Source organism: Hyaena hyaena, unplaced genomic scaffold (assembly GCF_003009895.1).
Source record: "Hyaena hyaena isolate Hyena2069 unplaced genomic scaffold, ASM300989v1 scaffold_119, whole genome shotgun sequence".
NCBI lineage: Eukaryota > Metazoa > Chordata > Mammalia > Carnivora > Hyaenidae > Hyaena > Hyaena hyaena.
The window spans coordinates 1714419-1740169 of NW_024080750.1; the positions used below are offsets into that span (position 1 = coordinate 1714419).

At 50.1% G+C, this 25751-nt stretch overlaps 1 protein-coding gene across 1 annotated transcript in view; it reads left to right on the plus strand.

The window, feature by feature from the left end:
• Positions 1-1289: 1289 nt before the first annotated feature.
• Positions 1290-25751, plus strand: part of CTCFL (CCCTC-binding factor like) — a 28154-nt gene continuing 3692 nt past the window's right edge. Inside the window, exons 1-9 of the mRNA XM_039236886.1 lie at positions 1290-1826; positions 2569-2782; positions 6510-6677; positions 6995-7128; positions 8912-9032; positions 10894-11043; positions 13156-13316; positions 15672-15854; positions 24305-24428. Of these exons, the coding sequence (XP_039092817.1) occupies positions 1290-1826; positions 2569-2782; positions 6510-6677; positions 6995-7128; positions 8912-9032; positions 10894-11043; positions 13156-13316; positions 15672-15854; positions 24305-24428 (1792 nt within the window). The remainder of the gene's footprint in view (positions 1827-2568; positions 2783-6509; positions 6678-6994; positions 7129-8911; positions 9033-10893; positions 11044-13155; positions 13317-15671; positions 15855-24304; positions 24429-25751) is intronic.

A 25751-nucleotide genomic window follows, 5' to 3' on the forward strand; every position in this document is an offset into this window, starting at 1 on the left:
CCCCGCCCCGTCCACGCTCCTCCAAGTCTCGGGGGCACCCCCCCAAGTGGCCCCTCTACTCCCCTTCCCATCCACCCCCCCCCGCCCCAGTCTCTCAGCACCCTTGCAGGTGCCTCTCCATTCCCCTTCCTCGTGCATTCCCCTCCCCCCGTGCCCCCACTACTCCTTCCCCTCCATCTGCCTCTGGGCCTCCCAGCGCCCCCTGCAGGTGCCGCTCCACGTTCCCGCCACGTGATTCCCCCCCCCCCTCTTACTCCCCCCAGCTGCCCCCCCCCCCCGCCTCGCCCTTCCCATCGCCCCGTCCCCGGGTCTCCCAGCGCCCCCTGCAGGTGCGGCCCCGCGCACCCTCCCGGTGCGCGGCGCTCCCGACAGACTCAGCGCCCTGTGCAGCCGCCCCTCGGCTCTCCACGTGCCCCTTGCAGGTGCCTCCCTGCTTCCGCTCCATATCCATCCGGGTCTCAGCTCCCCCTGAGGGTCCCCCTCCCCCGCCCCCTCCCCGGCTCCGCCCCGTGCACGCCGAGCCCCCCTTTCCCACCCAGCACCTGCGCACGGCTGCGCTGCCCTCGCGTCCCGGCGGCCTGCAGGCTGCACGCGGCTCGCTCGCGGCTCGAGGCAGGGGCCTCCCAGCGTCCAGACAGGGCGGACTTGGCGCCCAGGCCTCGCCTCGCGGGTGAGGGGCCGCCCCTGGGGCTAGACGCCAGCCCCCTCAGGAGCGTGGGCTGTGCCCGCGTGGGCGAGGGCGAGCGCGGGGGGGACCCAGGGGCGGGATGGGGGACGGACCGGGAGTGGGGGCGCCCCAAAGCCCCGCGGGTGTGGGTGCCCGGGACTGAAGCCTGCCCCCCCCCCCCCCGAGTGTAAGGGCGCTGGAGGCTCTGGGCCCAAAGCCCTTGTGGACGGAAGGTGCTCAGCCTGGAAGTGCCTCGTGGTGGACGCTTGCTCAGGCCCCACCCCGCCGTCCGGGCCGGTGCGTTTGCCGAAAGCCCGCTCGGGCCGAGCTTTCCAGGCCCAGCAGTGCGCGCTGGCCCAGACCCCGCCAGGGCCCCAGCCTTGCTAGGCCTGGAGAGTGCATTTGCCAAAAGCCAATTCAGGCCCAGACCCACTGGTTCTAGAATTTTCTGGACTAATACGTGCTTTAGCCTAAACCCTGTTTAGGCTCAGCCTCTTCTGGGTCTAGGCTGAATCAACTTAGTCCTGACTCCTAGGAGGCCAGGACCCTGTCATGCCTTTGATCACACCGCACTGTGCCCCACTGAGATGGCTCGCTTCTTTCTCACACAGGCCGCGCTGCAATGGCAGGGACTGAGATCTCTGTCCCTTCTGAGCAGTTTACTAAAATCAAAGAACTGGAGTTGATGCCAGAGAAAGCTCTGGAAGTGGTGGAGGACGATGGAGCGCACAGAGGGAGGGAGCACCCAGGTCCCAGAGACCTGATGGCCAGGTTCCCCTCCGGGGCCCTCCCTGCCAATGTGCGGGAGGGGGAGTGGGAGCCGGTGCTCAGCACGGAGGAGGGCAGCAAGCACATCGTGACCCGGCAGACGGTGCACCTTTCCTCCGAAGAGGTGCAGCTGCAGGACATTGGCTGCCTGACGGCGCAGCCCCAGGAAGGGGTGCAGGTGATGCTCCCGCAGGCCAGCGGTGGGCTGCAGTCCCTGCTGTGGCTTGACCAGGGGCCTCAGCAGTGCATGGGCATTAGCGTCCAAGAGGACGTGCACACTTTGCAAGAGATGGAGGTGACGCAGTCTCACATGCTGGAGGGCAGCGTGGCCGCGGCCGGTGGAGACAGCAAGTTTGTGGTAAACCTGGCTGAAAACACCGCGCTGATCAAGGTACGGCTGGTCTTAGTGAACAGACCCGGCTCCTAGAGGAAAAACTCTGACAGCTTTTCTTTTTTTAAAGTGGGTCTTGGTGCGGTGTTAGCTATGGTCAAGCAGTTTAAAAATGGCGCTTTAAAATTAAACACGGTAAAAATAATGTCCTGGGAAGATCTTGGGAGATCTCACGTTCTTTTTTCTTTTTTACTTATTTTTATAAATTGTTTCATGTTTATTTATTTTTGAAAGAGAGAGAGACAGAGTGGGAGTCGGGGAGGGACAGAGAGAGACGGAGACACAGAATCCAAAGCTGGCTCCAGGCTCTGAGCTGTCCACACAGAACCTGATCCGGCGCTTGAACTCACAAACCGTGAGATCATGACCTGAGCTGAAGTCGGGTCTGTCGCTCAACCGACTGAACCCCCCAGGTACCCTCTGCGTGTTCTTTCTTAAGAGCTTAAAAAGTTACACTGATTAGAACACTACAGGGTGCTGTGTGGTTGGTTGTTTTGTTTTTTTAAAAAACAGTGTGATGTTTCATTACCAAAGTGCTTGGTGCTTAGTAGTTATGGCTTAAGCATTTTGGTTGCAGCGGATAATCTTCCGTGCTTCTTTTGTTTTTTGTGTTTCTTTATCCATTCTGTGGTTTCGTCAAGGCAGTGAGTTTTATCGATTGTAATCAAGGTATAGTACTCTTTTGTGATTACTCATTTTTGTGTGAATACTCATTTTTGTTTATTAGATTAAGAAAGGCCAGGGGGAGGACCAGGCACCTGTGGAAGGAGGATTCGGTGGCCACACCGAGGATCAGTTCTTTCTTGTGGAAGCCAAGCCTGGCGACGGAGGAAGTGACGAAATTGTTCTGACAATTACACACTTAAATTTGGGAGAACCGGAAGACAGACCTGCCTCCACTCAAGGACCCGTTGAAAAAGCCAACTCTACAAAAAATCAGAATACAACGGGTAGGCGTCACCGGGGTCTGGGGCCTTCCTTTTGGGGAACGAGATGGTGGTTGAAATTGTATGTGGTTGACTTTTAGTTGGCTTTCGCAATATCAGGAAATGGGAGAAAATTAAAGCTCGTGGTACATATGAGGAATCAAATCCAAAAGAGTTTTGTGCCTTGGACACAGATGTTCTAAAAGCGTTGAGAAGATGCTCCTGCCATGTGCTGTGCACGAACAGGGAAGGGGCCCCTGATCTGCCCCTAGCTTGCAGCTGGATGGTGGGAGCGGGGGGTGGGGGGGGGGGAATGCACGGCTGATGGAGGTGAGGTCAGGAGCCTCGAGCCAGGAGAAGGGGTGATGTCCAGAAGGCAGCAGAGCGAGCACTTGATGTTAGGCGAGGCCGAGGAAGAGGAGCCGAACCCACTAAGACAGGATCACCATGTCAGGCAGTGGGAGGTGGCCCGTGGGGGTAGCTCCAGAAGGAGGTGGCTTCTTAGAGGGGACAGCTCCTGCGGAGTCCCACAGAGGGGGTGCTCAAAGAGGGTGACTCGGCCAGGTTAAGAAGGACCTTGAAGCCATCTTAGAGTTGTATTAAAACCGAGATTGCGTGGCAGCCGCCCACGGGGCAAAGTTGACCCTCAAAAATTACTCGCTGAGCTTTTTAGAAAATACTAGTGTCTCACTTAAACCGAGAGTTCATCCCCTCATTCCCCTCCCCCCTCAAATCTCAGTTTCTAGCTCATTTCTACAAAGTCATATCTGGCAACGCTCAGCTGCTTCCTCCCACCAACAGGTGGCCAGGGCTGGGAGGTGACTCCTTTTCAAAAGTCACACTGCTACCGCTGACTGTTCTTAACCTGTGGGTAAAATCAGTCATTGGGGTTTGTTGCCTCTGGCCTCAGCCGGCGGTTGAGTTTGCAATCTTCGACGTAATGCATTTACCCATAGGCAGCATTTCTCCTATATTTACATCCGGAGATTGTACTCCCCAGTTCCCAATTCCTAACTGGCTTTATTTTTAATGTTCACAATTTTGCACACCCCTCATCGCTAATCCCAGGCTATTTTCATCCCTAAAAGAAAAGTATTCCTACTTAGCAGTCATTTCTGCTACATTTCAGACATTTCTGCAGACATTTCACCTACGTGGACGCATGCATGTAAAATATGTGGCCTTCTGTGCGTGGCTGTCTTCACTGAGCCTAATGTTAGCAAGCTTTGCCCACGTTGTAGCATCTATCAGTGCTTTGTTCCTTCATTCCCGAGTCGTAGCGCGACATGGGCACAGCCTGTTTTGTTTACGCATCTATCCACCCATCGCCATTCAGGCTGTTTCAACATTTTAGCTGTTGTGGATCGTGCTGCTCTGAACATTCGCGCACAGGTGTTTGTTGGGATGCTAGGAACGGAATTGCTGGCTCCCCTGGTCGGTCTGTATTTCACTTTCTGAGGAGCTCACGCTTTCCCACAGCAGCTGCACCGATTGACATTCCCACCAGCAGCGTCGGAGGGTTCAGGGTCTCCTCTTCCTTGCTGATGCTTACTTCCCGTTTTAAAAAAATTACAGCCATCCTAGTGGCTATGAAGAGCGCTCTCATTGTGGTCTTGATTTGCATTTTCCTAATGCCGAATGATGTCGCATATATTTTGACATGCTTATTGGCCATGTGGATTCTTCTTTAGGGAAATGGCTATTGAAATCTTTTGTCTATTTTTTAATTGGTGCCTCGATTCGTTTCCTGGTCCCTGCCAAAACAAAATACCACAAACTGGGTGGTGTGAACAGTAGAAATGGATTCTCTCATGGTCCCGAAGGCTGGAAATCTGCGAGCAAGATCATGATGTTGGAAGGTTCTAGGAAAAAGCATGTTCTGTGCCTTTTTCTTAGCCTCTGGCCGTTGTCAGAATCATGACATTTTTTGGCTTATAGATATTTCATGGGTGTCCGTCTCTGTTGTCACATAAAACTCTTCCTGTGTGTCTGTCTCTGTGTGTGTGTGGTTTTTTTTTTTCTCTTCTCCTGAGGGTACCAGTCATACTGGGTTGGAACCCACACTCATCCATCATGATCATCTAAACTCGATGACATCTGCAAAGTCACAGTAACAGATATTTGCCGTTAGGATTTCAGTGTATCTTTTGGGGGAACGCAGCTCACCCCAGGAACCTTCTATTCCAAGTTTGTTGGGTGTTGTATCATGGAGGCTGTTGGGATTCGTAAAGTGCTTTTTTCTGAAGCTGTTGAGATGACCATGCTTTCCTTCCCCTTCCTTCTGTGAATATGGTGTGTTGCACTGATTGGTTTCCATACGCCCCACCTCCTTCCATTCCTGGGATAAATTCCACTTGGTCCTGGTGTGCAATCCTTTTAATAAGCTACCGGGTTCGGTTTATTCGTATGGCCTCATGGAAGTATCCTGCGTTTTTGTGCATGAACTTTGAAAAAGATTGATGTTAATTCTTTACACATCTGGTAGAATTCTCCAGTAAAGAGTTCTGGTCCTAGCGATTTCTTTGTGGGTAGACTTTTTGATGAATAACTCGTTCTCTTTATTTACTATAGGGCTATTCTGATTTTCTGTTTCTTCTGGAGACGGTTATGGTGGTTTGTGTGTTCCGAGAAATTTTCCATTTTCTCTTATAACCTCTCTCACTCTGTGCAGTTGGTAGTAATGTCTCCACTTCCTTCCTGATTTTGCTTATTTGACTTGTCTCTTTTGTTTCTCAGTTGCAAGTCTGGGTAAAGATTTGTAAATGGTGATCTTTTAAAAGAACCCAGTTTTGTTTCAGTCAGTTCTGTTGTTTTTCTGTTTTCAGTCTCATTTATCTCCACTCCAGTCTTCCTGATTTCCTTCCTTCTTTGAGCTAGAGTTTCTCTTATTTTTCTAGTTCCTCAAGATATAAAGTTTGAAATGCTTCTTCTTTGTAACTGTAGGTGGTTATAGCTAAAACTTTTCCTCTGAGCACTGCTTTTGCTATGTGCTATAAGCTTTGGTATGCTGTGTTTCACTTTCATTCAGCTCACAGCATTTCACAGCATCTTTGTGATGTCTTCTTTGACCCACTGGTCACCTGTGAGTGTGGTGTTTAATTTCTACCCATGTATATGCATTTCCCAAACTTCCTTCTGTTACTGACTGCTGCTTTCGTGTCATAACGGCCAGAGAACGTATGATTTCTATGTTCTTAAATTTATTGACACTTGTTTTGTGGCCTAACACGTGGCTTTTCCCGAAGAAGGTTCTGATGCACGTGAGGAGAATGTCCGTCATGCCAAACGTCTGTTTGATTGATGGTGTTAAGTCTTCTGTTTCCTAGCTGAGCCTCTGTCTGGTTGTCTTCCCCATTGTTGATAGTAGGGTGTTGAAGTCTCCAGCTGTTAATGAAGTGGCTCTCTCCACCTTCAGTTCTGTCAGTGTTTGCCTCTAGTATTTTGGGACTGTGTTATTGGGTGCATGTATATTTATAATTGTTCTATCTTTGTGATGGATTGAGTCTGTTATTGTTCTATAATATTCTTAGTTGTCTCTTGTAACAATATTTGTCTTAAGTCTGTTATGTCTATTACTAGAGCTGCCAGCTCTTCCGGTTACCGTTGGCATGGAATGTCTCCTGTTGGGTTACCATATTATGCTAAGAAAGAAAAAAAAGGATGTACCAAGTTATTCTGATGTGTTTCAGTGGAATTTCAACATCTAAAAAAAAGATTTCTACAAATACACGAACTCTGTATCTTCTTCCTGCAGAAGTAAAACAAACCTTCCGCTGTGATATCTGCATGTTCACCTCTTCTAGAATTTCGAGTTTTAATCGTCATATGAAAACTCACAGCACCGAAAAGCCCCATACGTGTCACCTGTGCCTGAAAGCTTTCCGCACGGTCACTCTTCTGCGGAATCACATCAACACCCACACAGGTAAACCCATGGACAAGGATTACTTCCCATTAAGGACGTGTGTTAAGGTTTATATACGAATGTGAATCCACCCATCTGCGCTTCAGAATAACATGTTTGTTTTGACCACTTTGGTTTTGTCTTCTTGGACTTTGCTTAAAAACATCAAATGTCACAAAGATTTTCTTTTCACACAAATCTGGGGTATTTATGATGTAAAGGACCTCTTCTTAGTCGTTAAAGCATTTGAAAACAGAGTCTAATTTATAGGTTCTATATTCCTAGGAAAATTTGTGGTTCAGTCTTATTTGAAAAGGCTAAACAATGTGATTTTACAGGAACCAGGCCCTACAAGTGTGGTGACTGTGTCATGGCATTTGTCACCAGTGGGGAACTTGTCCGACACAGACGTTATAAACACACTCACGAGAAACCCTTCAAATGTTCCATGTGCAAGTACGCCAGCGTGGAAGTAAGTCCACCCTCATGCTTAGAGCTCTGTGGCCTTCTAAGTTGACAAGGGGCACCTGGGGGGCTCAGACGGTTAAGTGTCCGGCTTTGGCTCAGGTCATGATCTCATGGTTTGTGAGTTCAAGCCCCGAGTCAGGCTCTGTGCTGACAGCTCAGAGCCTGGAGCCCCATTTGGATCCTCTGTCTCCCTCTCTCTCTGCCCCTCCCCTGTTTGCTCTCTCTCTCTCGCTCTCAAAAATAAACAAACATTAAAAAAAGAAATTTTTTAAAAGTTGGTACAAAATATAAGTTACACTAATAGAATCTCTTATAAAGTATGTTTTACTAAAGGTATTATTCATATAAAATCTATGCGGGAAATAATACTCGCGTTATTTTCTACATTTTAAAATAGAAAATTGGATTTTTTCTTTGGATCACCAATTGGTAAAAGCAACATGAAAGGCAAATGAATTACAAATAAAGTTACTTCTCCTTGGGAAATAATTCCCAAGTGTGTTGAGTTCTATCTGGTGTTCTGTGGAGTGTACGCAGTTCTCCAAAATCAAAATGCATTTGCTCTAACATAGAACACAGATCACAGTGTGAGTTTTTGCTGAAATTTTGGACATGGGGCACCTGCTCAGATACGAACCAACTTGTTTGAGCATTCGGACGTGGCCCATTTCGTCTCTTAATTTACAGAGAGATCACCTCTCTCAGACTTCAGATTTTCGGCAATGTGTCGTGGTCACTTAAACTCTGTTGTTGTGCTTATACCTTCCGGCAGTCTTAGCCACGCTCTGAATGAAACGACAGCGGAATGCGATGCTTCCTTTCCAACGTCACGTCTCTACTAACGTTTAAGGACTCGGCTGTCTGTTAGGAGGTCTGCCGGGTCCTGAGTCTGAGCCCAGTTGGGAAGGGATCACACGCTCGAATGGAACAGAGTGAAAGGAGGAGGGCGCAAGTTTAAATACAGTAGTGGTGCAACCGTGTTTCGTAAACTAGGAAAGTTTACAGGCAGGGTCAGGATTTGGTTCCAAGAATTTTTCCCCACTATTACTATTTTTAAAAATTATTTGTCATCGGAGTTAAAGGTGGTGGCCGCCTGTGGAAACCCAGAGAGGAAGGTCCAGAACTCGAAGCCGCGCTCGAGACTCCGACACCCAGAGTGGCCCTGCCATTGGCGCCTTGCTGGTTTTCCGCGCAAGCTCGTGCGTCGGCAGAGACCCTGCTCGGGGTGGCGGGGGGCCGTCCGCGTGCAGCTCGAGGTCTGGTCGACATAGGGGTCCCCAACCACTGCCACCACCCCTTCTGTCCAGTGTCTGAGCCTTGCCCTGCTGCGCGGTTCTAAGTGGCTGGCTGCCTGCGCTGTCCCTTGACGCGTGGCCGGCAGGAAGGTCCACGGACAGGTCACAGCGCTCCTGAGGCCACGTCAGCACACCTCGTCCCTTCCTGCAGCCCCAGGGGGACCGTCGCTGCCTCTCGACGCTCCCCAAACCTTTTCTGCTATAGTGGCTAAAACTTCCTGTGTGTGTGTGTGTTTTTAATGTTTTATTTATTTTTGAGAGAGAGAGACAGGGTGAGCAGGGGAGGGTCGGAGAGAGAGGGAGTCACAGAATCCGAAGCAGGCTCCAGGCTCCGAGCTGTCAGCACAGAGCCCGACGCGGGGCTCGAACTCATGAACCCATGAGGTCGTGGCCTGACCCACAGTCGAACGCTTACCCGACTGAACCCCCCGGGCGCCCCGAGGCTCTACTGCTGAGAAGTTGGGCCCCACCCGCCTTCCCGGTGTTTCGCAGGCGAGCAAGCTGAAGCGGCACATCCGCTCGCACACGGGGGAGCGGCCCTTCCGGTGCAGCCTGTGCAGCTACGCCAGCAAAGACACGTACAAGCTGAAGCGGCACATGAGGACTCACTCAGGTAGGGCGGGGCCCGCGGGTGGCCGGGCGGGTGGCGCGGGGTCGGTCCGTGTCTCCAGGGAGCCCGTCTGCAGTGCTCCCCGCGGCCCGGCCAGAGCTCCGGCGGCAGCGTGAGTGTTCGTGCTTCTCTGACGCGGGGATCTGGATCTGCGCCTTTGCGTTGGTCTGGCTTTGTCGGGGATCTCAAAGTCACCCGCTTCACTGACCCCTCAGGGTTCTTTTTTTTAAAGTTTGTTAGAGAGAGCAAGCAGGGGAGGGGCAGAGAGAAAGGGAGAGTCCCAAGCAGGCTCCACACTGCCAGTGCAGAGCCCGACGCGGGGCTCGAACCCATGGACCGTGAGGTCATAACCTGAGCCAAAGCCAAGAGTCAGATGCTCAACCAACCGAGCCACCCAGGTGCCCCTCACCTTTCAGGGGTTTTTTGTCGTTAATTTTTTTTTTAAATGTTTTATTTATTTTTGAGAGAGAGATAGAGACAGAATGAGCAGGGGAGGGTCAGAAAGAGAGGAGTCACAGGATCTGAAGACAGGCTCCAGGCTCTGAACTAGCTGTCAGCACAGAGCCTGACGTGGGGTTCGAACCCACAAACTGTGAGATCATGACCTGAGCCGAAGTCGGACGCTTAACCGACTGAGCCACCCAGGCGCCCCTGTTTTTAATTTTTTTTTAACATTTATTTGTTTTTGAGAGAGAGAGAGAGGGACACAGGACTCATAGCAGGCTCCAGACTCTGAGCTGTCAGCACAGAGTCCAATGCGGGGCTTGAACTCATAAACCGCGACATCATGACCTGAGCTGAAGTCGAACGCTTAACTGACTGAGCCACCCAGGAGCCCCAGTGACCCCTCAGTTTTAAGGCAAAATGTAAAGTGTGCTGGTTTGATACCGCAGTTCCTTTGTTTTTCATTTATCTGTAATTGACCTGTAGCTGACATACGTGCTACCGTGAGCTGCCCGGCACGGTGACTCTGGTTCATACCTCGTGCGACACAGTCGCCTCTTGCCGCCGTGCACCGCGACACCGTACAGCGCACACGATCTTACGCCCACGTTCCCTGTGCTGTGCCGGCCGTCCTGCCACTTACTGTATTTTATAACTGGAGGGTTGTACATCTTCACCCCCGTCACCTGTCGGCCTGTCCCTCGGCGCCCCCCCCCCGTCCTGTGGAAACGACTCGTTCTCTGTATTTATGAGTCTGTTTCTGCTCATTTTGTTCTAGAAATCCCACATGTAAGTGAAAACACGGGCATTTGTCTTTTTCTGCCGCACTCTCTCACTTACAGTAACACTCCTAGGTCCATCTGTGTTGTTGGAAACGGCAAGATTTCGTTCTTATGACTGAACAGTATTCTGCTGTGTACATACCGCGTCTACTGTAGCCGTCCGTTACTCGGACGCTCAGGTGCTTCCGTATCTCAGTTCTCGTAAAGGGTGCCGCGGTAAACATACGGGCACACGTACTTTTTCCAATTACTGTTCGTTCTCTCCACACAAGTCCCCAGCAGTGGCTTTGGTGGATTATACGGCATCTCTAGCACTCACTTAGTGGGTGGTTTTGTACGAAGGTTGTGTTTACATGTGCGTCTCAGTCCAAATGCCAGGGCAGGAACCGGACAGCTGAGTGACGGCTTAGAGCCGCTGAGCCGGGCCCCCGTCCACACAGCTCTGCTTGGCCTGATGTTGTCCAGCCTTGATTTAGGGACCTGCCACCAGCTCTGGGGCTGAACGTGTGCGGGAAGGGAGGCAAAAGGGGCCTCAGGCTCAGCAGATACGCGTCGTGCTCCCGTGACCTCTGGGGAGGATCAGGGCTCATTGGGCAAAGCCACCGTGCAGAGGGTCACTTTTGTCCTCCGTGTCACAGGCGAGAAGCCCTACGAATGCCACGTGTGCCACACACGCTTCACGCAGAGCGGCACCATGAAGATACACATGCTGCAGAAGCACAGCAAGAACGTCCCCAAATACCAGTGCCCGCACTGTGCCACCGTCATCGCAAGGAAGAGCGACCTGCGTGAGTGTCCGGCTTAACGGACTTCCTTTAATTACGGTATTTGCAGGTGCGCTGGAGGTACGTCCTGGGAACCCACGGAGCCCCGGCTGGCTGGTGACCTGGGGGGAGCTGGTCCGCGGGACCTGCGACAGAAGAGGGTTTTTTTCTAGCGGTCCTGTGGTGCCATCTAGTGGCGATATTGCAGAAGTGCAGTCTCCTAGCTTGGCTCTCAGTCCTGGCCCGGGGTGCGTTCTGTCCCAGGTACACCTGATAAGCAGTGACAGGTATTTGAGCTCCTAAAGCACTTTCACAGATGTTGTTTTATCCCATACGAGGCCTCTTTTCACAGATGAAGCACATGATGAAGGCGTTTCGAGACGTAGAGTGATCTGCCCCCAAGTCCCCTAAGCTAAGAGGCCCCGGGAGGTGGCCTGACACAGGTTCTGCTGTATTAACGTCCTCACGAGTGATACCCTGCAGACTTTTCGTAGCTCTTGCTGTAATCCTAGAAAGTTCTGGTAGCCGAGGTGACAAAAGTAAGGACCAAAACAGCCCTCTTCCTAAGGAACTCACTTCAGTAAGAGAGTCTTTTACTGTGATGTGGTTACGCCCTCTTCCTGGCACGAAACGCCACAGAGAAAGAACAGAACTCGCCACGAGCGACTCTGAATGCCAGAGTTAGGACTCGGCTTCACCCTGGGGTGAGTCAGGGCGTAGGGAGCAGTGGGTCGTGGTGGCCGCAGCCGTGAGCGGATGAGCCTCTCTCCTTTGCTTTGGGGTCTCTGGGCTCCCCGGCTCCCGTGATCTTGTTTTTCTTTCTAAAGTATGTAACACTGTGACACTCAAAACATGCTAGCAGATGTACAAGTCACCAGTTTGCCCGAGAAAACCTGGAGATGAGGCGCACAGTTGGGAAAACATTTTTGAAAGGGTGAGAGTGTTTAATGAAGCCTTAACTTTTAAAAGTCTAGAGGATTCTGTCAATGTTACTGTAGTCACCGGCACGCCACAAAACATGGCCCTGTGGCACTAGGGTCACAAGCCTGTTGCCAAGAAAGGAAACAAGACTTTCACAACTTAACAAAGTGATGTAGGTTGCGTCTCCTCTCAGCAGGTGGCCCATTGAGGGAGCTTTGTGAACAAGTGAAGTCTCCCTTCCTGCCGCTGTAGGAGAAACCAGACTCTCAAGTGCCTGAGTCAGCACGACTGGGCTGTAACCCACCCCCACAGCTGTTCATTTGTGTTTGGCCTTTTACACGAAGGATCACGAGTCACCGTGCTTTATTTTTCTTTTAATTTTTTAAATGTTTATTGTTTATTTTTTAGAGAGAGGGAGACAGAATATGAGCAGGGAAGGGGCAGAGAGAGAGAGGGAGACACAGAATCTGAAGCAGGCTCCAGGCTCTGAGCTGTCAGCACAGAGCCCCATGCGGGGTTCGAACCCATGAACCGTGAGATCATGACCTGGGCCAAAGTCAGACGCTCAACCGCCTGAGCCCCCACCAGGTGCCCCAGAAACCCCATGCTTTCGACTCCGTTCCGCAGAAATCATTCCAGAGGGTGTCCAATCAGACCTTACCGCGAGTCCTGCGTCAGTTATGACGGAGGGAAACAACAGGGCGCTGACTCTAACACGACATCTGGCCTTTTTTTTAGCTACAGTACAGAGGTTCTGTCCTTGTTACATAAAACCACCTTAAGGTTATCCTGAAAACCCGCCCACGCCACGATAGGGTTCTCAAGGCGCGTTGTTAAGCAAACACGATAGGTCTGCCTACATGGCGTTGAGCTCTGTCTGCCTTGAGAGTGTCCTTGACTTGTGAGCCGTGGCTCCTTCTGAGCAGCCACACAGCACCCAGCAGGGGGCGCTTTCACTCCCCGAGAGACTCTTGGCAACGTCTGTTGGCATTTCGGTTGTCACAGCTGGGGAGGAAGGGCGTCTTGACTGGTATCCGCGGGGTGGAGGCCAGAGGTGCTCATAAATATTCTCAGTGTCCAGGACGCACCCACCCCCACCCCACCAAGAAGAAAGCAGCTCCCTAGTGCTGCGATCGAGGGGCCCTGACCAGAGGGGAGGGAGAGCGGCCGGCAGGGGACACTGCTCCGCGACCCAGCACTCTGTAACCACCCTAGGCGTCCATCTGCACAAGCAGCACTCGTACAGAGCCGCGGAGATGAAGTGCCGCTACTGCACCGCCGTCTTCCATGAGCGCTACGCCCTCGTGCAGCACCAGAAGGGTCATAAAAACGAGAAAAGGTTCAAGTGTGAATACTGCCCGTATGCCTGCAAGCAGGTACTCCGGTTTCTCCAGTCTGGGGCGGGGTGGGAGGCGGAGGCGGACAGGAGGAGGGAGGGTCGGGTTCCCTCTCGCTCTAAAAATCTTGGGGGAAAAAGATCATGAGTTAGTGAAAGAGCCTGTTCAGAATACAGAAAGCAGCCAGGAGCCCATATGTTAAAGCGACGCTTCTTACAAGTGTGGCTTACAGACCCCTGGAGGTCCCTGAAGCCAGTGGGGCCGTTAACATCAAAATTCTTGTCGTTAGGTAGTTCATTGATGCCAATACATCGTTTGCCCTTTCCACTATGTTGACATTGGCCACGAAGGTGCCACAGCAGCAGAGGTGACTGAGCACACACGGAGCAGTGACACCTGCAGATCTAGTCTGCTGTGTCTTCACCTCCACGCACGGCAGCAAAAGTAAAGGGCAGTTTTACTTAAGAATGTTCTTGATGAAGCAGTAGCAGTTCTCAACTTCATTCAGTCTTGACCCAGGATGCTTCTCTTTTTTTGTTGATGTTTATTTATTTTTGAGAGACAGAGAGAGACTGATATGAGCGAGGGAGGGGCAGAGAGAGAGAGGGAGACACAGAATCCGAAGCAGGATCCAGGCTCCGTGCTGTCAGCACAGAGCCCGATGCAAGACTTGAACTCCCGAACCGGGAGATCATGACCTGAGCTGAAGTCGGACGCTTAACCGACTGAGCCCCCAGACGCCCTTAGTGACTCATCTTTGAATGACAGAGCGCCAGGGCTGTCCCGAAGCACAGCACCTGTCTACAGGGAGGCACCTGTCTGCAGGGAGACACCTGCGGCATTGTGCGAGTTGCCAGCCCAACTAGCCACTTGTTTCGTGAGCCACCGTTTTCACCTGTAAGAATGAGGGGCAGGAGGAACAGGCAGACTCCACTGCTTCCGTTATTGGACGTTTGGCAACACGCAGTGCCTTTTCCTTGAAAGTAAATGAAGTGAGTCCATCACTTCAAGGAAAATGTGTTGCCAGAGATACAATTTCAGCTGTCAGGAGAAATTACAATTAGAAATCTATACATCGACCTTCGTGAGCTTGACAAGCTTTCTGACACTTGAAGACTCCTCTAATGAGATGGGAGTGATTTAAGAAAGCTTTTTTTTTTACGTGGCATAGTGAAGTGTGTCAACATTTAGAAGCTCTCCATAACTCAGTTAACTGATATTTTTCCAAATGACCAGTCAGACCATTATCTTAGAAAATCATGCATCAGTAAAAGATTCACTCAAAATAGAAGATCGACGGACCGTCATGTCACTAAAAGGACCGTCTTCCCCACACGCCTTTCCATTTACGCTCCCTCCCAGGACAGTGTCACTCAGTCCCATTTTGAAAGTCAAGGTCCTACCGAGGCCCTGCTGTCCTGGAAGGGAGGTGGGGGCACAGCGTGTGGGAAGAGAGCGTCCCCAAGAGAAAGCCTCGTAGAAATACAGCTCGGTTATGAACAGTAATATAAAAGTGGGCCTATGTTTTCTCTGCAAGATCATAGCATTTTAGATAAAAGGAGTAAAATAGGCATTTTTGCCTGACTTTATATTTTTTTTGTCATACTTCTCCAAGTTTTTTTTTTAAGTTTATTTATTTGTTCTGAGAGAAAGAGAGAACAGGGGAGGGTCAGAGAGAGAGGAAGAGGGAATCCCAAGCAGGCTCTGCACAGTCAGCGCAGAGCCCGATGCAGGCCTCAAATTCATGAACCGTGTCCTTATGGCCAAAACCAAGAGTCAGATCCTTAACTGACTGAGCCACCCAGGCACCCCGGCTTCTCCAGATTATTTACTTGCATAAATCTTAGTTAAAATTCCTAATTATTCCTTTGGTAAGAACAGTTATTATGAGCTTTATGCTCTTAAGTAGATATTAAAGTTTGTCTCAATATTTATCAGAAAGTTAAGAGGTTTCATGTACTTCGAATCCCAAATAGCCGTGGAATTGAAACTCTGACGTTAGATTTTAAGTTTGCAGGTTCCTTCTGCCCTTTGTAGACTCAGGTCATTGCAGATAGTTCTAGAACTAGGGCTGCTAATTAATCCATGAGGTCTCTTGGTGGGACAAATGATTATCGCTTCCCTCCCCACGGAATGTTCTGCCGCATTCCCCAAGGGACCCGCTGGGCGCTCAGCGGTGGCCCGACGGCAGGGACGGTGGACATGCTTGTCTCCTACGTAGCCAGACCATGCTGCTGTCCTCAGTAGCATCACGTTGACAATCTGTGCACCATCATTTTTCTTAACCACGCAGTCATCCTGGGGAGGGGGAAGAGGTGGATAAGACGTAACGTCAAGGACTAAAAACACCCCTGTAGGTATTAAACCGCTTATTTCCCTCCCTTTCGCTCCTAGGGGCGTCACATGACCGTTCACATACGCACCCACACCGGAGAGAAGCCATTTACCTGCACCTCGTGCAGTAAATGTTTCCGACAGAAGGAACTTCTGAATATGCACTTCAGGAAATACCACGACGCCAGCTTCATCCCGACTGTTTACAAGTGCCCCACATGCGGCAAAAGCTTCTCCCGCTGGGTAAGCTTGCATAACTCACGGTAAATCTTCCTTCTTGCAAAGATCCCTCGATTTCACAGCCCCTGACGCACTCAGGGAGTTTAAACCCAATTATAGAAACGTGCCAGGGCTTCAGACGGCACCTGCCTGGCCTTGGGGAAGCCGTGATTCGTTTCTTTGGAGTCACAAAGCTCCTGCAAATCGTATGAAAGTGCGGTCTCCCCTTTCTATGAAAAAAGACAGTTCTGCAGACAAAACCTTGCAAATAGTTTTAGGGAATTCTCATGCTCCCTAGAATCCGCAAGAGCCCCTGATCCTCAGTGTAACATTTTAACATCGTTCCTGTGAATCAGATCTGGGCTGCTTCCCAGAGAGACGCAATTTTCAGAATGCCTCAGGGATGCTCTTCGAATGGTACTGTTGGTACCCGGCTAAGAAATATGTTTACTCTCCCATGTTACTCTCTTCAGGGGCTCCGTCGGTTATCTGTTGCCATATAAGAAGTGGTTTCAAAACTTAGTGGCGTAAAATACCATTTATTTCCTCGCGCTTTCAGTGGGTCAGGAATTTGGGAGGGGTGCGGCTGGGTGGGTTCGGTTCATCGTCTCTCAGGAGGTCACGGTCAGGATGTCCACTCCCAAGATGGCGCCCTGACATGGCTGTTGGCAACGGTCTGCAGCTCCTCACCACGTGAACCATTCTGCTGAGCTGCCCAAGTGTCCTCACGACCCAGAGCAAGTGAGAGACAGCAAGGGGGAGGCCACTGTGCCTTTTGTCACCTAGTTTTTGTTTATTTCTTAATGTTTTATTTATTTTTGAGAGAGAGAGAGAGTGTGTGTGAGCAGGGGAGGGTCAGAGAGAGAGGGAGACACAGAATCTGAAGCAGCTCCAGGCTCTGAGCTGTCAGCACAGAACCCGACGCGGGGCTTGAACCCACGAACCGCGAGATCATGACCTGAGCCAAAGTCAAACACTCAACCGACTGAGCCCCCCAGGCGCCTCTGTTCCCTAGTTTTAAAAGTGACCCATTACTTCTGTTCATTAGAAGTGAATCACTAGGGGGGCTCCTGGGTGGCTTAGTCGGTTAAGCGTCCGACTTTCGCTTAGGTCATGATCTCGCGGTTCGTGGGTTCGAGCCCCGCGTCGGGCTCTGTGCTGACTGCCAGCTCAGAGCCTGGAGCCTGTTTCAGTCTGTGACTCCCTCTCTCTCTGACCCTCCCCTGCTCACGCTGTCTCTCTCTCTCCTAGAAATAAATAAAACACTTAAAAAAAAAAAAAAAAAGAAGTGAATCACTAGGGGCACCTGGGTGGCTCAGTCGGTGAAGCATCCGACTTTGGCTCAGGTCACGATCTCGCAGTTCATGAGTTCGGGCCCCCCAGTGGGCTCTGTGCTGATGGTGTGGAGCCTGATTGAGGTTTTCTCTCTCCCTCTGTTTCTGCCCCTCCCCCGCTTGTGCTTTCTCTCTCTCTCCCTCTCTCTCTCTCTTTTTCTCTCTGTCTCTCAAAGAAATAACATTAAAAACTTTAAAAAAGAAAGAAATCACTAGGTCCAGCCCACACCCAAGAGGTGGAGTGGGGGTGGGTAGAATTCCTTTAGAAAGAAAGAGTCAAAGAATTCGTGGACATTGAAAAAACACCACAGACAATGAGCAGATCTCTAGACAATGCGCACTCCAGGCTGGCTCTGAAAGTTCTGGATTATCTGAAGTGACTGTTTCTATGGGGAAAAGCTTTGTCTTTTCTCTTTGTGTTTTTCTGGGCCATGTAGCGGGGTACTTCCGGAATGTTAATGTAACTCTTAGTTCAGAATCTCAAATACAAGTTGTGACAATAGTCCAAAAACAGCGTTCATACAGAGTTAGCATTCTCAAAAGTCAGCACTGGAAAGAGTCAGCCCTTTGGTGTGAAGAACAAGAAAACAGAGAAGAGAATGAGTCACCTCCCAGAATTCCTCAGAGCAACCAGTCAGAAGTTCTGAAAGTTTTTCCTGCATTCAAGAGAGCACATGGGTCTTGCATCTAGAACACAGACGTACCTCGGAGATGCTGCAGAACCAGTTCCACAGTAAAGCAAACGTCACAAAAAAGTGAGTCAAAAGAATGCTTTGCTTTCCTGGGGGATATGAAGGTATGTTTATGCTATTCTGTAGTCTAGTAAGTGTCTAGTAACAATGTGCCTAAAAAGCGCAGATATCTTAATTTAAAAATACTTTACTGCTAAAAAATGCTACCCACTTAGCTTTCAGCAGATTGTGGTCGCTGGTCACTGATCACCGTGACAAATATACTAACAGAAAAAGTTTGAAATATTTTAAGAATTACCAAAGTGCGACACCGAAACGCAGCGTGAGCTTTTTGGAAAAATGGCATCGATAGACTTGCTCAATGCAAGATTGCCACAAACCTTTAATTTGTAAAACATGCAGCATCTACCAAGTGGAGTAAGACCCGATGCATACAATGAGGCGTGCCTGTGTATGAAACCTCTAACAACTTAATAAGAAAAGGGCAAATCCCCAGTGAAAAATGGGCAAAGGATCTAAATAGACATCTCTTCAAACAAGATACACAAACGACCTAGAAGCACGTGAAAAGACGCATCATTAGCTGCTAGGGAAATGCGAATCCGGACCACAGTGAGGATGCCGAGGAAGGTCATGAGGAAGGCTGCAGTCAAAGAAGACAGATAATCATCGATGTGGAAAGCCGGAGCCCTCCTCCGTTGCGCTGAGATTTGGAATTTGGGTGAAGCTGCCTTAGAAGATAGTCTGGCAGTTTTTCAAACAGTCAAAACATAGTGCCACCCCTAGGCGTATACTCAAAAGAACTGAAAACACAAGACCACACAAAAATTGTACACAAATATTCATAACAACCCCCAAACGTGGAAACTACCCGAATGGCCATCAAGTGGTGAGTGGATAAAGCATTTTATATCCGTACAATGGAATATTGCTCTGTCATTAAAAGGAATGACGTACACATATATCGTGCTACATGTGGGTGAACCTGGAAAGAAGCCAGACCCAGAAGATTACGTATTAGAGGATTCGATTTCTATGAAATGTCCAGAATATAAAAGTTCATAGAGACAGAAGGTAGCTTGGTGATGGCCAGAGACTGTGGGGGTGATGGCCAGAGACTGTGGGGGTGGAGAGCACGGAGAGTGACTCCTGACAGTATAGATTTCTTTTCGAAATGTTCTCAGATTGATTGTGGTGATGGTTTTACAACTCTACGAATAGACTAAAAACCACCGAACTGTACAATTTCTTTTTTTTAAGTTTTTTTTTTTTATATTTTAAGAAAGAGAGCGTGCATGAGCAGGGGAGGGGCAGAGAGAGGGGGAGAGAGAATTCCAAGCAGGCTCCATGCTGTCAGTGCAGAGCCCAACATGGGGCTCAGTCCCATGAACCGTGAGATCATGACCTGAGCCCAAACCAAGAGTTGGATGCTCAACCGACTGAGCCACCCAGGCTCCCCATTATACAATTTAAATGGATGAATTGGTATATGAATTATATCTCAATAGAGATGTTTCAAAAATAAAATTTCCCAATTATGGCTCCACTTGGAAGTTGCCACTTTGTCCTAAGAAGTAAAAACCTGAGTAAATTGGAAAACCAGCTCTTCCAGCATCTGCAGGGGAGCAGCGACACGGGACAAGTCTCGGCCTCAGGATGGGAGATCAGCAAACACAGAGACACCCCTGCAGCCTCCACAGGAACTAGCTCCAGGAGCAGGGACGGGGTGGGAAAATCGGACCGGTGATGGAGGACTTGCTGGAGGCTCAGGTGGACAAGCCAAGATTAAAAGCTACACATCCAGTCCTAGAGGCCCCCACAGTGCTGTGCATTTTGCCACCGGAAGCTCAACCAGATCTGAAAAGAAGTCCCCTTCTGCTTCCTTCCAGCAGGGGAGGCGCAAGGAACCATCCTGAAATACCCCAGAGCACTCTGTTCTCCTTCACAAAGTCTCCCCCGGGGAAAACCAGTTCACCAGAGCCTAACCCACTGGGGTGGCATCAGAGCCTCACTGACCTGGTGGAAGGGAAACCCCAACTCCAAGGGAAACCCCAAGAGCCATCCTGTCCCACCTGAGGTGGAGAAGAAAACTAAAAATCACTTGTGAGGGTCACAGCCCAGAGGCACGGCTCCCTGAAACACAGAGACCCCCATCACAGGCTACAGAACACGCCCCCCCAAGCCTCACCCCCATGCTACTGAAGCCCAATTTAAGGCGGTTCGTTCCACCCAGGGCATCGTGTCCAGCTATCAGGAAGATCTCACCAGGCATACCAAAAGGCAAAAATCACAATTTGAAGAGACAGAACTGCAAAACCAGGCACGGCAGGGATGTGGGAATGGTCAGATCAGGAATTAAAAACCACCTTGATTAATAACATGCTGAGGGATAAAGTAGACGGTTCACAAGAACAGACGAGCAACGGGAGCAGGGATGGAAATCCTAAGGGGAAAAAAAACCCAGAAATGCTCTAATGGAAATGAAAAGTGCTCTGATGAGTGAAATCGAGGAAAATTTGAATAAAGGGAGAAATAGCCCATGTTCATGGATAAGAAAACAGTAATGTCAAGATGTCATTTCTTCACAGCTTGATCTATAGATTCATTGCAATTCCTGTCCACATCTCAGCACGTCATTTCGTCAATAATGACAGTGACTTTGGAGCTGATGTGGAGAAGCAAAGAACCCAGAATAGCCAACACAGTATTGAAGGGAGAGAACGAAGTTTGAGGACTGACTTCACCCGCCTTCAAGACTCGCTATAAAGCCAGAGGAGTCACAGCAGCGCATGTTAGTGAAGAACAGTCACACATGACAGAGCAGAGAGCCCAGCAGACCCCACACGTTCAGTCCGCTGATCTCTGACAAAGGGGCAGAGGCGATGCAATGGAGAAAACACCACCTTTTCAGCCAGTGTGCTAGAGGAACTCGAATCCACATGGAAAAAAATCCTAGACCGAGACCTTATGCCTTTCACAAAAATTAATTCAAAATGCTACAGGCCAGCAGGGCTCCAGGGCAGCTTAGTCAGTTAAGCATCCAACTCTTGATTTTGGCTCAGGTCGTGGTCTCATGGTTCGTGAGTTCGAGCCCCGTGTCGGGCTCTGTACTGTCACCGTGGAGCCTGCTTGGGATTGTCTCTCTCTCCCCCACCTCAAAATAAATTAACATAAGAGAAAATCTAGATGACCCTGGATATGGTGGTGACTTTTCAGAGACAATACCAAAGGCACCCTCCATGACAGAAATCATGGAGAAGCTGGCCTTCACTAAAATGAACAATTTCTGATCAGAGAAGACAAGCCACAGACAGGGTGAAAATATATGCAAACGTCACCTCTGGTGAAGGACTGTCATCTGGAACACACAAAGAGCTCTTACAAGTGAACCCTTGTTAACAAACAGGCTGAGGGCGTTGCCACGGATCCCTCACCCGAGAGGATGCTGAGGTGCCAGATTCCCATTGGGGAAATGGATGTTAGAACAAGATGCCCCCACACAGCTTTCAAAATGGCCCAGACCCGGAACCCTGACGACACCAGATGCCGGGAGGGTGTGGAGTTGCTGGCGGGAATGCGACATGGCGCAACCTCTTTGGAAGAGTTTGGTGGTTTCTTACAAAGCTAAACGTACTCTTACCCTACAGCCCAGCACTCACACTCCTTCTAGTCACCCAGAGTAGAAAACTTACATTCACACAAAACCCCACACACGGATGTTTAGAGCAGCTGTATTCTGAACTGGCAAAACTTGGAAGCAGCCAAGACATCCTCTGGCGGGTGATGGATGAATAAACTGTGGTCCATCCAGACGATGGAATACCTTCCCGGGGTAAAAACAAATGAGTTATCAAGCCAGGAAGACGGGGAAGAACCTTGAGTACATATTCCTAAGTGAACGAAGCCAGTCTGGAAAGGGTACACGCTGTATGATTCCAACGATACAATGTTCTGGAAAAGGCAAAACTATGGAGACCGTAAACAGATTGGTGGTTTCCAGGCGTTGGGGAGGAGGGAGGAACAGATGGAGCACGGAGGATTTTCAGGGCAGTGAAACTAGTGTGTGTGATACTAGAATGGTAGATATTTAACGATTATACATTTGTCCAAATGCACAGAACAAACAACTCCAAGAATGAGCCCTCCCGTAAACTGTGGACTTTGAGGGATTATGACATGTCCGTGGAGGTACCTCAGTCGTAACAAATGCACCCCCGTTCTGATGGGGATGCTGATAATGGGGGTGAGGCTGGGCGTGTGGGGGCAGGGATGTAAGGGAAATCTCTAACCTCCCTCCCACATGTGCGATGAACCTAAATCTGCTTTAAAATACGAAGTCTTTAAAAATAAATACTTGCATGTCTGGGTATGGGGATCCAGTTTAATTTTTAGAAAGTAAATCATCCACAAACTTCCCTTCTTTAACACACCTGAATGTCACAGGGCCGGGCGCCCTGCCTCCCCGGTAAGGACTCCACCCCCACCCTGCATCCCAAATGCTGCCTCCCCCCTCTCTTGAGAAACATTCCTCTGACACAGAAGTCTGTCATCTCACTCTTCCCTGAGTCCTAAATAATCTAATGTTGTATCAGTTTCCTTAAAATCTTAGCCCACTTACTTTTTTTTTAATATATATATTTTTTTATTTATTTCTAGGAGAGAGAGAGAGAGAGAGACAGGGTGAGCAGGGGAGGGTCAGAGAGAGAGGGAGTCACAGACTGAAACAGGCTCCAGGCTCTGAGCTGGCAGTCAGCACAGAGCCCGACACAGGGCTCGAACCCATGAACCGTGAGATCATGCCCTAAGTGAAAGTCGGACGCTTAACCGACTAAGCCACCCAGGCGCCCCTAGCCCACTTACTTTTTAAAGGCTAGATGTGTTTTTGCTTATTAATCCGAAACCGACGTCTGGAGTCGTTAGCCATGAGCTTCATGAATTTGGAAGAAGGATGTGTGTGTGTGTGTGTGTGTGTGTGTGTGTGTGTGTGTGTGTGTGTGCGCGCGTGCGCCCTTGTGCATGTGCTTTGCTGGGGAAGGGGCCATTCCTCTCATCATATTCTCAAAAGAATCCTTGGCCCCAGAAGGCTTAGTTTGTGCATAATCATCATATAAACCCGGGGACTGGCAAACATTCTGCGTGGGGCCGGTGGTAGTATTCTCAGCCTCGCAGACCGTCTTCTGGCCCAACTACTCCAGTCTGTGGAGCACAAGCAGCTATAGACTGACAATCCATAGATGAAGAGACATGGAAGTCTTCCGGAAAACTTGCTTTACGAAAACAGTTGGCTAGCGGATTTGACCCTTGGGCTGTTGTTTTCCCACCCAGAATGGAACGAGTTCAAGTAACCTGTAACATCTCCTTTGTCCTTACACGCGAGTCCTTCCCCTTCTGCCCATAAGGACAGCCGAGGGGGGCAGCACGCTGAAGCCGACGTGGAAGTTGGTGGGGGAAGGTTTTAGATAATCAGAAAATGGAATGACACGTCGGCAGTACCTTCCTTTAGCACAACAGGGAAACCCAACGGGGAAAACTTTCTAACTTAATTTAAACGGTCCAGAGTGTTCGTATGTAAGAATACTTTGGTTAACGGTCTTGACCAAGAAATCTCTGACTTCTCTTTTAATTCTGAGTGTTGTATACACATTCACTTACCCCTTGCGCGGGGCATCTGAGTGACTCGGTCTGACTGTTTGATTCTTGATGTCCGCTCAGGTCATGATCTCACACTTTGAGAGATCGAGCCCCAAGTCGGGCTCTGTGCTCACAGCACAGAGCCAGCTTGGGATTCTCTCTCCCCCGCTCTCCCCTCCTCACTGGCTTGTGCACTGTCTCTTTTTCAAAATAAATAAATATTAAAAAAGAATAATAACCCCACACACGGTAGATCAGGAGAAGCTGGCAGGGCAGTAAAATTTATGTAGTATATTATGAATTTTCTTAAAATTGACAATTCATTGAATTTCTGGCCCAACATCAGGCCTCACTTTGCAGAGGAGACACATTCTGGAAGAATAGAGTTTGTCTTCTCATTGACCTCTAGGATAAAAGAAAATTTTTTCTTCACAACAGAGGGGCCCCCTTTTATTTTATTTTATTTTTAAAATTTTAATATTTATTTATTTTTGAGACAGAGACAGAGCAGGAGTGGGGAAGGAGCAGAGAGAGAGGGAGACACAGAATCTGAAGCAGCTCCAGGCTCTGAGCTGTCAGCACAGAGCCCAACACGGGGCTCGAACCTACAAACCATGAGATCATGACCAGAGTTAATGTTGGACATTCAACCAACGGAGCCACCCAGGCGCCCCTGAAAGCCACCTTTTTTGTACAAGAATGTATCAGGCACATGCTACCCCGTTTTCCAGCGCCTGGGTCTTTAACTGTGGGATTTTTAAATGACATCCCGTGGGTGATGCTGACTTCCATGTGCTCTCTGTCACCTCTCCGACAGAATAACATGCAAAGACATTCCGTGAAGTGCGACGCAGGGCAAGGAAAGCCGGCTGGCTCCGGAAAAGGGAGAAGAACGGAGAGGAGAAACCTGGCCGTCCTGAAAGAGGCAGGAAAGGAAGACGGTAACTCATTTTAAACAAACTGGGTTTTAATTTGACAGCGATTTCCTTTTTTGTCACCTCCGGGTGCTGAGTGTTACCGTGTAGGGGACTCACTCAGAAGCCCTAAGTGCCGGTCCCAGAAAGGTCCTGGGCCCAGCTCTGTTGCTACTTGCTGCCACCTCAGGCAGGTTTTGAACTCCACTCTGCCCCATGTGGGTCATTGGCTCAGTGGAAGCCATTACTTTGCGCAGGTGCAAAGAGCCCCAGGCGGCGTCCATGGCTCCTCGCCGGTTCCTGGCAGGACAGTCAGCGAGGCTGAAGGCCGTCCCCCTCGCGGAGCCGGTGGCCCGTCACCTGCACCTGTCGTGCAGCTGAGGGCTCAGAGCGTCACGGGCTCACTGCCTCCTAGTTCTGGGGCCCAGAAGCCCCAACTCAAGGTGTCATAGAGCTCGTTCTCCTTCCGAAGGTTCTGGGGAGACGCCCTCCCGCCTCTCCCGGCTTCTGGTGGCTCCCGGGGTCCCTCGGCCTGGGGCCACATCACTCAAGTCTCTGCCTGTGTCTTTGCATGGGCTTTGTCCCTGTTCTGTCTCTCATCTTCTTTCTAAGGACACTTGTCACCCGACGTGGAGCCTGTGTGGAAAAGCGGGATAATCTGCTCTTGGGACCCTTAATTATATCTTCAGAGACACAAGGTTACCTTCACAGGTTGCAGGGGTGAGGATGTGGGCGTATCTTTGCGGGGGGGTCGCTGTGGGTATCATAGTCTTTATCCTCTGGCCTCAGCGAGCAGACGTGGGCCCCCAGGTTAGAGCAAAACGGGCCTGAGTCCAGCCTGCCCTCTACGAGGCTCTGCTCCAAGAGGGGACAGACCTTCGCCCTCGCAGGCGCTCCGGTCACGTCCTCTGTTCCTGTCCCACGAGGACCCTAGACTGGAGGGGGGGCTGGAGGCAAACACAGACGGAAAATGTTTGCGTGACCTTCTCAGTCTTAAATGCCCCGTGTTCGATCCTGCCCCGAATCCGAGGCTAGCGGATGTGCCCGCGGATGGCAGTCCGCCCTTTCCGTGTTTCAGAGTTACCTGGGGAGACAGGGTGCCGGCCAAACTTGCATTTCCTGTTTAGTGTGAGTATATCCCATGCACTATTTGAGATATACTTGTACTAAAGTGTTACGCATCGTGCTTGGAACGTGGGTGGCAGGACTGGAGTTCTGATCTGGGCTGTGCGATCTGTGGGGGCTTCCTCAGTATCCCCACGCCCTCCCACCCGGGCGGGAGCCCAGCCCTCCCCCTCCCGCTCCCCCCCTCCTCCCGCTCCCCTCCTCATCCTCCCGCTCCCCTCCTCC